General features: G+C 33.4%; 1 protein-coding gene across 1 annotated transcript in view; it reads right to left on the minus strand.

Annotated features, from left to right (window-relative positions):
- Nucleotides 1-1,530: 1,530 nt before the first annotated feature.
- LOC145247270 (organic cation transporter protein-like) overlaps nucleotides 1,531-14,031 on the minus strand; it is a 139,378-nt gene continuing 126,877 nt past the window's right edge. The window contains exons 9-11 of the mRNA XM_080108875.1: nucleotides 7,276-7,457; nucleotides 3,879-4,030; nucleotides 1,531-1,818 (exon numbers count right to left, since the gene is read on the minus strand). Of these exons, the coding sequence (XP_079965001.1) occupies nucleotides 1,737-1,818; nucleotides 3,879-4,030; nucleotides 7,276-7,457 (416 nt within the window). The 3' untranslated portion in view covers nucleotides 1,531-1,736. The remainder of the gene's footprint in view (nucleotides 1,819-3,878; nucleotides 4,031-7,275; nucleotides 7,458-14,031) is intronic.

Here is a 14,031-nt window from a genome sequence, read left to right on the forward strand (position 1 = left end):
TTGTCAAATTTTGCCACATAATTAGCACATTATATCACTATGTGAGTTTTGCTGTCATATCTATGGTTGGCTACACCGATACTAAATCTGATCTTAATAGAAACTGCGGCTTTACCAGGGGTGGACACACATTTGCAATCATCTGTTGGTTTAGATCTCATTGTTTTCAGCATTCTTGATTCCACTATCAGGTCCACTATAATCAGGGTCATGATTATTGGTTCCTGCTCCTTCAAACCTGGCTTATTCAATTAAGCAAATGATATTGTTTGGGTAAACTACTACCTGCTTGCTAACTCATCTTACTACATTTGACTTTCTGCAGACTATATATATATATATATACAGCATAATGATATTAATATAGCAGTCTTCATTAGATCACCGAAGTTAAGCAATGTTGAGCTTGGTTACTACTAGAATGGGTGACCATTTGAGTATTTCAGATACTGTATGTATACGCTTATCTTGATATTGTTTCCAGTCGTAATGGACTTCTTGCCACTGAACTGAAGCAGTGCTGATTCAGGAGAAATCTTGCTGGGGATTTCACAACCCTTGTCTTACAATTACACGTGCAGCTACCCTCACAGAGGATATCTATTGTCTTTCAAGATGTAATGGAGGCATCGAGACTATAAATCCACATCCTTGAATGCCGCCATTAACCCGCCCTCTAATGTTATATGGAGGTAGACCTTCAGTAATATGATCAGCTTGAGAATTCCCGAATAAAGTGATTTTTTTTACCAAAGTTCGCACTAACTTACTACTTTCACATAGACGTATTACTTTTTCAGGCTTGGACAAATTTTCAATAGTTGAAAATATTTTGAGTTCCCACGTGTCTTTGAATATTTCTATGCCTGGAGAGTGAGGAGGAAAGTGAATTCCAAAGTGGAGAAGGAAAGGATGTAGCAATTATAGCCATTTACTTTTTAACATTCGTAGGAAACATTTCCTAATTCAGTCGTCACAGTCTCTAGTCCAATATTTCCCTGTTTGAACCTTGGAATCTCAATTCTTAATCTGGCATAGTAATATTCTAAGCATTTTGTCTGTATTTTGCATTGAGAGTCGAAATTTCGTATATTGAGTCTTTTTAGATATGAATTGCTCGATTTCACTGTTTTATATTCATTTTATATTATCGTTTCATCTTCCGCTTTATTGATCGCCCCGACACCCTTCTGTTATCCATTAAATTGTGAAAAATGTTGAATACATTTTCTCCGGCATACTGTAGAAAAGCCGCTGTAGTCTGTCACTGAAATATCCATAGCAATGTCTAGGTTTTCCAAATTATCTAAGCCTTTTTTGCCAGCAAATACCAATTTTCGTCAGAACGCTGAAATTGGGAACACGAGCAAATTACCATTAGCTATAGCTTTCTCTCTTCTTTGTGTAGACTTTCTTATTTTTTAAAAGAAATGTGAGTATTCTCGTTCTGTTGCCAGATGTAAGCTCGGATGGTAAGTCTAAAATAAATAAAAACAACAGAAAGAATCAATAAAGACAAAGAGAAGGACGTAGGTTTCAATCAGCACCGGGATAAAAACTGCCTTATTTTTTTTCACCGGGTGCTTTTTATTATTTCCAGTATTTCTATGCAAACACGCAGTATTCTCTTGATTTCTGATATGCACAAGAGTATAGAATAGCAATGGTAACCTACTTAATATCACCCAAAATTTAGTTTTTCTCTCAATAAGTAACAACATATCCACTTGTATTGTTTAACTGTCTACGGATAGGTTGCTCTTCATTTCCACTTCTGCTTTGGTAGGAGTTTTTTTAAATTGCCTTCTGAATTCAAATCTGGTAAACGAAAAGAAAAACAGTTATTCATTGAAACTTTCAAAAATAATTAATGGTATTTCTAATTTAGATGAACACCTCTTTAAAAATAATTTCCTCCATCTAGAAAATTATTGTAGAAATTTAAAAACAGTTAGATCTGTTTAGGAATTGAACTTATGTTAATGAAGTAAAATATGTTTGCATCAAATTACCAGCTGAGATTAAGAACATCAATAAAGTTGATACTTTTGAGATGGGATTAAATAAAATAATTGTAATACCAGTATTAAGGGGACATTTTGAGGGACTATCAGCCCAATTACTTAACAGGATTTGATTCGGGTACAAATATAATATTCTTAGTATTAACCATCTATGCATTGTTTTTTTAATGATATAAATTCTAAGTTAGTTAAAATATGATTTAACTAACAAAAATTTGGATAATAATGATACAGGTAAAATGGCAGAAGTTGATAAATAGGAATCTATTCACTTATCACAAATGCTTTATCCAGAAATCATGTTTCGACGGAAAGTCTCAGCACACACCTACTCACACCACCTTATACTAATTATTATCGTGTGCTTGCACTACTCTAGCAATTGGGTTATGAAAGAGACTATATTGTTCGATTAGTTGAAACAAATTTTTTGTACGCAGATGTTCCGTAGTTCCATGTTAAGACAAAATAAAATCTTCCTGAACTGAGATTGAATCCTAGAGATACTCAAATCCTCGGACACAAATCGCTGACATACATTCTAGTAAATATGTCCATTGGTCTAAAACTACACAACTACTACACTATATGTTCAATTCATAGGAGCATGATTTGAGTTTGTTACCTACTTTTTCGCTTTTTTCTCGTTTTGTCTATTTTCTGAAAAAAAAAAAGCATTGAATATTCATTTTCCGACTTGTTGCAACAAGTATGTCTGTTTACATTTATTTTCTTTGCTGCTATTATCAATAAAGCATGCCTTTATTTTTTCGTCGTCTATAGCTCAAAGTAGAGGGTAATGTTGCATTTTTATATATTTTCATCTATTTTCTTTCACGCAGGTTTACACACTTCCACGTGGAGTAATTGATACATTATTCAATCAGAAGGTTTTGCGTGGGGCGCATTTACACTAAATTTTTGTACACACTTATCACGCGTCCTTCGTCGGATGTTTTCATTTCAAGGAGAATATACGTGCCATATCCTCATAACAGCCAGGCAGAAAGCGTGTACCACAAAACCAGTGTGTGTGAGATCCAACTTATTAGACAACTATACCCACACCTTCCGATTCAATGTATAGTAATATTTTTTGTAAGATAACTCATTACAACCCTTTTGCTTATTACTGAAGCGATATCTAAATAAAGCTGGTTATGAGTTTGTCCTATATTCGAGTTAACATAAATCTCTTTTAATGGCAATACAACAGCAGTCTTCTGTTTTTCTTACTAAACAAGGCTTACAGAATTGACTCCTCATTAATTCTCTTTACTAATAATGAGCCTTTCCTGGCTTAAGCTTAAGCTAAGGAAATTTAGCTTGTAAGGATTAAAACCTTTCAGGAAGTCACCTCCAGTTTGATGCAGTGCTCCATGTGACATTACTTAAACAAAACGCTGCAGCGTCAGTTGAAGAATTGTCAGAAAAGTTTTTCTAAAGGCATACAATCGTTTACTTTCAACCATTTAGAATGTTTCAAATGTTTGAAAAACGGTTAATCACAAATTGTTTGCAGATCTTAACTCGCATTTTTTGGTTGTCTTAAATTCCAGAGAATTAAAACCAAGATGGGATTTATGGGAAGATATGCTGAGCGACATTGTATGCGGAGAGGGACGAGGACAGAACCGTCTATCTTTTAAGTGATTAACATATTTTTATCCAACAAGAAATCATAATCTTCTAGTGTAGAGGCATTATATGTAGGGGCGCGATAATGTTTCAGGGCATTTATCTAAGGGGCGCCACGATCTAATAAATGTATTAAGGCCCCTAAGGAAGTTAATCGAGTTCTGTGATTGAAGAACAGGATGATAAACTGAAAGATATCAATGCCAGTGGACTCACCGTTGCATCAGCTTTGATTCTTGGATTGTGTCAGGAATTGATTGGTTGCTTGATTCTGGTAACAACATAACAAGTGGACCAGCAACTGATGTCGCGATTGCAAGAATAATAAAAGGAAGACCTTTACCAAACTTGCCTGGAACATAATCCCCCTAAATAATAAAGAAAACTGTGATTTAATAAACATTTAATATCCATATCAACGCTATCTCATACTCTATTCCCAGTTCTTGTCTAACTACTATAGTATTTCTTTTATTTGATTTGAAATTATTAATAATCATGATTCCCTCCAAAACTAATTAAGTTTGAAACATAGCTGCTAAGGGTAAGGTGTCTAAATGCAGGTTATATTTAGTTTAATTATATTTTATGCAAAAATAGTTAAGATCCTTCGTTAAATTCATATAACACCGATTTTTATAAAGTTTTATAATAACTTTTTGACATCAATTAAAAAATATTTTCTGTTTCACTTTTCTGGAGTATTTAAGTGATTTTAGAGTCATAATATCGACACGAGCTACCACGTGTAAAATTAAATATTTCAAGTTTGAATTGATTTTCTCCCATAGGCATTACACATTAATTAAGCAAGATTCAACTAATTTACAATTTTATAAGACAGGTTAAGCTTTAAAATTTAGAAATTTTTAAAATCCAAATTATTAATAGATTTTAATTATATTAAAACAAAAATTCTAAACATATGGTTCAGTTTCATTTTACCCGGACTTTAATTTTCGCAATGCAACATTCAAGTGATGCAGAACTGTTTCGTTTGGAGAATTAACTTTATCTGGCCTGGGACGAGTATATTTTTATAGGTTTTTATTATGAGTTTTTAAAATTATGTTTGCTTAAATCATTTTTTAACATATATTTTGAATGATGAAGAATATTAATATAGAATTAAACATGCTTAATGGAATCAATAAAATCTGAGAAGTTTTGAAAATTGGACATCAAACAATTTTACAATGTTTCAGAATTTTTAACATGATGATTGATATTTTAAATTATTTGGATTATTCCGCCACTAAAAAGTTTGCACCACTTTTATATCTAATAAGAAACTTAAAATGGAGCTATAATTATACTAAGCCTTATTTCTATGCATGAAAATAATTTTCGACACGCATAATAAAACATACAAGTAAAATGAAATTAATTCAGCGTAATTTTTACTCCATATCAAAGGATCAGAATTTAAATCGCATATAAACATTATTCATTTCACACTCCATAAAACCCGGGAAATTTGATTTGAACACCACAAAATAAAATCTTAAAAAAAACGAGAATATCAATGGCAGCAGATTTTTGTACATAAAGGAAAAAACCAGGCAGGAGAAAAAAAAAACTTAGTACAAATATATATTTTGTTAAAAATTTAATTCAATTATTAGTCAAGTGAAATGTAACAGTAAAAGTCTTCCATTTGGCATGAAATATTATCAAAAAGACATATGGATGTGCATGTCCCCAAAATAAAAAAAAATGTCACGTTTGAGTAGACAACAGCTAAAACAATTACCTTCCGGCTCTAAGTGATAAAATTTTCTTGTTTATAACAATTTATTAATTTTCAATATCGTAATTTGTAGCCCGGAAAAGGGTAATATTAAAATTATTTCTATTAAATTCCTCTTTATTCTTGGAAATATTAATTTTTAATTCTAAATGTCAGCATTATTTAAATTTTAACTAAATCCTTCAATTAACTTTATTGAAACTTATTTTTAATTCAAAACTTTTGTATGGAATTATAAACTAGAACTCATATCTTATTTAATATTAAGAGATTGTAAAATCAGCTGTGCAAAAGAAATTTAATTAACTCTGAACTCATAATCTTTTCAGTTACGTAGTTTAGAAATTATATTTTATTAAAAGATGAGGACACACGCACAAAAAAAAAAGTTAACAATCAGTTGAATGTGAGATTCTTCTAGAGCTAGAAGGTTCAGTACTAACTATATGCTAACGAGTAAGAAAAAAGTGACTTAATTAAAACTTATACTATTTACAATTTAAAATTATATTTATGCCGGTGGTTAAACTTTTGGAACGAGTTGAAGACAATTAGTCGGTATTATCCGATATTCACATCATTTTAAAATGAGGCAAGATTATTCAATATTTTGAACGATTACTTTATGACAAATTATTGTATTATTTCAGTCGAGTGGTTTAAGTAATGCAATTAAAGACGAAAAATCGAACAATATAATAACGTTAATCCATAGGATCAGTAAAGATGAAATAACGCTACATGAAATTGCGTATGTTGATAATTCTCTGAGTGGGTGTAGATTGGACGGTAGTCGTGTAGCATTATCCACCCTCCTAAGCACAATTGCACACTCTTGCCAGGGGTTGTCTCAGAACAGTGTTATATTCCCTTTGAAAATGGTAGACGCCGCTAGTATTTGTTATTTTTAAAATGTGCTGTATCGCAAATTCACTTGCCTATTTTGATCCGACATATTCTCAACAGGAATACACAAAAAACTCTCTATCATGCTTTTCCATCCAGAATTGGCTACAAACAACATCAAACACTGCTGCTCTCCTCTGTTCGACTGACTGCCATGAGGAGCGCCACACAGAATACGGTATACAGTATTTCGCCTCTTTTCAAACAATTATTTATTACGTTTTGTAGGGAAAATCAATGACTATGTTTGGATTAGAACTTACTTGAACTTCGAGCTCTGTATTTAGTATAAATCACAAACCTGGCCAATTATGAACGAAGAACGAACGAAGAATAAAATAGATTAAGGCCAAATACAAATACACATTTATTAACAGTTGACAACATATGAATAACACAGAATTAACATAATTTTTATATTTCCCTTATGAACGACAATAATAAATATAATTACACAGGCGCGTAGTGACAGCTATCTAGAATTAATCTTAGGATACTGACCTATAAAATCAAGCTAAATGTCTACACTCTACGAGAGATGTAATAGAGTGGGTTCTACATTAATTACTACTCTATTTTTTAACCTCCTTATGATAAAAAACATAACGCATTGGTGTCATAATAACAGTATATATCGTTTTCTTACGTAATTTTAGATATTTGTTACATATAAATACTCGCTAATCAGAATTATTGTTGTTTATATTGTAAAGTTGAGCAGGGACTTTTAGATATTTGTAAACAATTGTGTTTTCAGGTCATCGTAGGCTATTTAATATTCCAACCTCACTCCGAATCAACAACTCAAATATTTTCGCAATATTTTACTCATGTGATTTTTTGTATGCATGATAACTTCAAGCCAAATTGCATCAAAAAGTTATAAATCAAATCTAACGGATATTGAAAAGCACGAATCATCTGTAATAACATCAGGAAATAAAAAAGGATACTAACCAAAATCATGACGTACGGCGCTGTCAAGGATCCTAACCGATTGAAACTCATGCAAACTCCAAGGGCCCCGTTTCTCGCCACGGTTGGATAGATTTCGCATACATATAGATAGATGATAGTAAATGCAGTTGTGCTAGAAAATCTTCCAATAAGACAAAACACCATAGTAATCCATTGTATATCTTGAAAAATAAAAATAAAATGAAGTAACTTGCATCATTTGATTATTCAGACTAGACACGTGGTGCAACGTATAAAGGCGTTAAACACAATCAGTGCTAAATGAAAGTATTATAGATTGAAAACTCAAACTTACCACACTTTATATTATCTAAGAATAATTTAAAATTCTTCGTTTGTATTTATAATCGCTCATTTAAAAAAAAAAAACATAAACAAAACAAAAATACCCTCATGTTTAAAAAAAAAAGAGTTCATATCGAAATTACGTATAGATTTATAGGATTTAAATGTATCCTTATCCGATTATATTTAATGATCAGTAATGTAGAAGAAAAAAACACAAACATGCTTATAAATTACATTTAAAAAGAAATCACAGTTTTCATATCAACCTGACTCTCACAGTAATTTTTTGTCAAAAAAGCAATAATAGCGATCACGTAATATGTTTTCAACTATGCAACTTGCACCTAGTTAGATTAAAATCTTTTTCGCATAAAAGAAAATAATGCATCTTTAGCCGAATGGAGCGTTATATACCAGTTGGAAAAATAAGCAAAACTCAAACATCTATATTACATTAAGCTCCCTTTGCCGCTGATTAAACAAGAGTAGTCTAAGGAGAGTACACCTTAGTATCCTGAGTTATCCCCCCTTGGTTTGAGAACTCTCTCCTTAAGGAGTCATATTTCTTTCTTTCCGGTGTTAACATTTTTAAGATAAAGACGTTGATAACTCGTCTCCACGTGTGGACCTTCCTTCTTTTATTGATATCGACTGTCACATACATTTATCATGTCTCATTTAACAGGTTATGGCCCCTAATTTTTGATGGCGATGAAAATAATTATGAGATGCTCGAAATTTAATTCATATGATGCCTTCACATGCTAAAATTAAAAGCCGAATTTAAAAAGGGACATGATGAAATTGACCCAAAGAGAAACGAGGATTTACTCGCGGAACTTGTCCAAGTTCTAGATGATAGAAGTTTGGCATTAACCATGCGAGATGTGAAAGACGATGGAAGGAAAGCTTTACAAATTTTACATTATTTGTCCCAAGGCAAACCAAAAACCTTTGCCTTGTATACCGAACTGTTTACCCTCCAAAAAAAAAAAAAAAACGAGGACGAAGATGTTACCGGCTACGTCATACGTGCTGAAAAAGCTAATATTGCGAAAATATTCGAGTTGTTGATTCGGAGTGAGGTTGGAATATTAAATGGCTTTACGAAATGGTGAAGAGACAATTTCAGACGCATGGGCGACAGCTATGTTACTCAAAGAGTTGCCGTCTTACCTTCAACACATTAAAAGCCATAGTTATCGAAAGAGATACACCACAAATTTGGATGGAATTCACGGCATCACTACGATCATATGAAGAAAACACGAAACCAAAAATGGAAGACGCCATCACGGAGGCATCAAATAAAAAAGAACCTCTCATGTGTTTTCGGTGCAAAAAATATGTCCACTTCACAAAAACTATGACAAAAATAGGTGGAGTAAATTTCGCGAAGTAAGAACTCATGATACAAAGTTCTGCAAAAAAGACAACCTGAAGGAAACAGCCATTCATACTACAAGGTAGGAATAAACCCTCATATTATTTCTGATAACTTTGAACTACTAGTCGATTTTGAGGCTACTGCCCATATTAATAATGATGAAAAAAATTGGTTACGTTTGAACGTGACTTTAACCCAGAAGAACATTATATTGAGCTTGCTAAGGGATCAAAAAAATAATATAGCGTTAAAAAAACGAACAGCAAAAATAACGTTACACGATAACAGGATAAAAAGAGACATAAGATTTATTTAAAAAATGTTTTATTCTCACAAACATTTACACAAAACATATTGTCGGTACAAGCCGCCATAGGGAAATGCTGCAACGTGGAATTTGCACAAACCCATGCTATGCTAACGACCAAAGACAGCGTTAAATTTAAAATAAAGAAAAGGGGGAAACTTTATTATTTAAATAAATGCATAGCAAATAGTATTAATAAAAACGGCGCGACTTGAACACATGGCAAAAAATTTTCAGCCATTGAAAATGCCGACTATTGTTGAGAGAATGACCAGTATTGAAAAGGACAATACCATACCACCGTATGAAACTTGTATTCTTGGAATAATGCAAAATTTGCTATTAAGAAAACCAGACGAAAGGGCCAAGTTTCCATTAGAACTAGTCCATTGTGACTTGGCTGGGAAAATAGAACATATTAGTATGAATGGTTACAAGTAAGCCATAACATTTACTGCGACTATTCAGGCTATGTGATGGCATATTTCCTCAAGAACAAAAGCAACACAGTCGACGCTACAAAACAATTCTTGGCCGATAGTGCTCCTTATGGAAGGATTAAGAGATTAAGAAGTGATAACGGTTCGGAATTCACATCAAAAGAATTCAAATCACTTCGTGTTCAACATAAAATCTGACACGAGACCGCAGCCCCCTACTCACCGCACCAAAATGGAACCGCGGAACGAGGATGGAGAACGTTATTTGAAATGTCGAGATGCATGCTAATAGAGTCTCATGTAACTCACAAGCTGTGGCCATATGCTTTTCTGTGTGCTACTTTTATCTGAAATAGGTGCTATAATCACCGAATAAAACTAACACCTTATGAAGCACTAAAGGGAAAAAAACCAAATGTTAAAAATATGAATATTTTTGGTATAACATGTTACGCCTATGTGCAAAATAAAACAAAATTAGATCCTCGAGCGGAAAAGGGAATTTTTGTAGGATACGACAAATACAGTCTAGCCTATTTTGTATATTTCAATGAAAAGAAATCTGTAAAAAAATACGGTTAGCGACTTTTACAAATGAATTTAACGATGCAGGGAAGACCACTCAAGATAACACAAACCGAAATAAATATACTTTTACAAATGAATTTAACGATGCAAGGGAAACCACTCAGGATATTACAACCCAAAATAAATAGATTAATCTAACTTTAATTCCTTCTATAAATCCGAACCATTTCAGTTAACACAAAGTCAATGAGAATAGAACAAACGAACTTCTACCTGATCCCTACGAGGGAGATATAGATAATCAAGCTAGGGAACAGACAAGTAACAGAACAAATGACAGTTTCGAAAACAAATCCAAAGTACCCATTGAGACAGATATTTATTTAAAAGATTACGTTACTAGCAATAATGATGAAGATGAAGAATGTATAAATTCTCGTGAAAATAAAACTATCCCTGGATCATATCATGTAGCCATAAATTCACCAGAGGCTGATAAATGGAAATTGGTAATGGAGAAGGAGATGAATTCCTTAAAGGAAAACAATACTTTTACTCTAACAACCCTCCCCGAAAACAAAAATTTAGTTGGGGGAAAATGGGTGTATTATATAAAAAAAGATGACAAAAATAACGAAGAATATAAAGCTAGATATGTTGCTAAGGATTAGAGTCAGATAAAGGACATAGACTACCATGAAAAATATGCACCCACCACAAAAATGAGCTCTATCCGAATTCTAAAGCAATTTGTTATACAGTATGATTTGATAATTCACCAAATGAATGTCAAATCAGCATACCTAAACACCAAAATAGACTGTGATATTTTTACCCAACAACCGAAAGATTCATTGCCCCAGGCAACGATGGGCTTGTTTGGAAATTAAACAAATCACTCTATGGTCTTAAACAGAACGGTAAAAATTGGAACGATCTACTGAGTAAAGAACTTCTGCAAGAAAAATTTAATAAAAGCACTATCGATTCATGCATGTTTGAAAAAGTTGATAAAAATAAAAGAACTATTATTCTCGTATGGGTTGATGATATCTGGCTTGCCGCAAATAACTTAGACACAGTAACGGATGTCAAGACCCTACTCAAACAAAAGTTTGACATGAAAGATTTAGGTCAAATCTCAAGATTTCTTGATGTCGACTTCATAGTCAAACCAAATGAAATAGAAATGAATCAACGGACATACACTGAGAAAGTATTAGAAAAATTTAATATGCTAGACTACAAACCCAGACTAACACCCTATGAACAAAAATTAACTTTCTTTAAGGAAGCAAAATCCTTTGATTACACAAGGTACAGAGAAGCTATAGGAAGCCTGGTTTACTAATCTTCTTGCACCAGACCCGATATTTCATGGGTCGTAAAAAAATTATAACAGTACAACCAAACCCCACAATTGAACACTGGAATGCAATAAAGCCTGTATTCAGGTGTCTGAAAGGGACTTTAAATTTTGTTTGTCTTTCAGGAAATGTGAAGGCGGCCTGAAGTTAACAGGATTTACCGATGCTGATTGGGGAAGCTCTGAAAACAGAAAAACGTACGTCGGGGTATTGCTTTTCCCTAAATGAAGAAGGACCTGTTATTGCCTAGAAAAGTAAAAAGCAGTCTACTGTAGTTCTATCTACATGTGAGGCTGAATATACGGCAATGACACCTGCCATATAGGAAGCACAATATGTACTGGACTTAATAAACGATATGAACAATACAAAAGAATGTAAGCAAGCAACCATATATTCTGACAACCAGAGCGTAATCTGCATTGCAAAAAACTCTATCATTAATCAGCGGGTAAAACACATAAACATAAAATATCACTACATACGGGACAAAATAAACAATGGTAAAATCGAACTGAACTATGTGCCTACCGCCAAAAATACGGCAGACTGCTTCACAAAACCCGTGGCGATGACCCGCATGGACTGTGTAAAATAAAAATTATCAGGATGTAAAGTTTAAGCGGGGGTGTTAAGAGAATAAACCTTAGCATCCTGAGTTATGACCCTTTAGTTTGAGAACTCTCCCCTTAAGGAGTCATGTTTCTTTCTCTCTGGTGTTAATTCTATTAAGAGAAAGACGTTGATAACCCGTCTCCGCCTGTGGACTTTCTATTTTTACTGATATTGACCGCCACATACATTTACGGTGTCTCATTTAACAAGTTGTCCTTATGAAATCACAACTCACTCTCTCGAGCTCACACAAAATCATATACTTATGTATATTAACCAAAAGCAACACACAGACACTGTCGCACGGATATAAATACTAGAAAATAGAAAACATTAAGAACATATATATTTTACTCGTAATATTGCTAACTAAATTTTTTTCGAGAACTGAACATTTCAAATAAACAGTTACTTATAGATATTATTGTCTACTTAGTACAATGTATATAATCTATTACTTATAATTGACGGTTCCTATCTAATGTTAAATTATATATTAGTTTTACTCGGTAATTTGTTGTCATCCAATATATAGTAATAACTACGTAATCATATATATATATATATATATATATATATATATATATATATATATATATATATATATATATATTATATTTAAATAAGGGAGTAGTCACCAACAATGTGTATTTTTTAACATTATTTTATTATTCCGTGTCTTGGTTTTTCATTGAGAATTATGTTTGGATCATTGTAATAATGTTTTTAAGTCATTGAAATCGTTTACGCGCGTTTCAGACGGTCTGTGATGCGTCCTCGTCAGAAATTATTTTCAAATGTGTAAAAATGTCGATTTTCGTAGTTAGTTTGAAGTTTTTCCAAGAGGTGGAGGCTTGTAAGTGTTTATTATACATTGGCATGCTGAATTTTTATTGCTTTTTTATTTGGTTTGTCCAGGGAGATTTTGACCTCGCTGTAGTCAGTCGCTATCTCTGTCTGCTAATGTGTTTTTCTTTTCCTTTAGGGTGGGGTAGGGTGTGTGTATGTGTGTGTGTGTGTGTGCGTGTGTGTTTATGTGTGTGTGTGTGCGCGCGTGTGTGTGCGTGTGTGTGTTTGCTTTTATTGGTTTCGGAATGTGTGTATTGTTTTATAGTATTTTGGGGTTATTTGCTTCCTTAGGAAGGCGGCTTTGGTCCGAGGTCGTTACTAATGTGTATGTGTGGGGAGGGGGGACTGGCTCTTCTGAAGTAAGGGTAGGGGTGCTTTCATTCTATTTTGATATTTATTTTTTGGATTCTTGGATTTTAGTATTGTGATTTTTCGTTTTAGTCTTATATTATGTTTGTTTAGAAAGAGGGGTGTATTTAAAATAGGGGATTTTTTAATGTTTCTATTTATTTGTCTCCCCATGTGGGTATGGCCAGACCCAAGATCGGTTCCTAGTGTGGGGAAGATTTTGTTCCCCAGAAGGGGGGGAGGACATTGGAGGGGGTGTAGGTATGGGAGGGGGATGATAGAAGGGAAGATAGTCGTTTCAGTCATGAGGGGATTATCCTCCCCTGACTGAGGAGGGAGCGAGGTGTTGGAACAGATATTATACTATGGTTCTAGGTGTCTCCTAGTGTTGTTGGTTTCGAGGTTAAGTAGGGTTGGTATTGTTCAGTGTGTTGTATTAGAGATAGGGGTGTTATGTCTGTGTGTGGTTGTATGCGCGCACATGTGTGTGTTTTAATGTGTCGGTTCTGATTTATGTGTGGGTGTGTATATGTGTATGTGTATGGGTGTGTATGCGAGTGTACCTTGCATTTCATGTTTTTGTGTGATGGTATTAGGTTCTGTTCA

Source organism: Euprymna scolopes, chromosome 25 (assembly GCF_053919585.1).
Source record: "Euprymna scolopes isolate OS-2025 chromosome 25, ASM5391958v1, whole genome shotgun sequence".
Lineage (NCBI taxonomy): Eukaryota > Metazoa > Mollusca > Cephalopoda > Sepiida > Sepiolidae > Euprymna > Euprymna scolopes.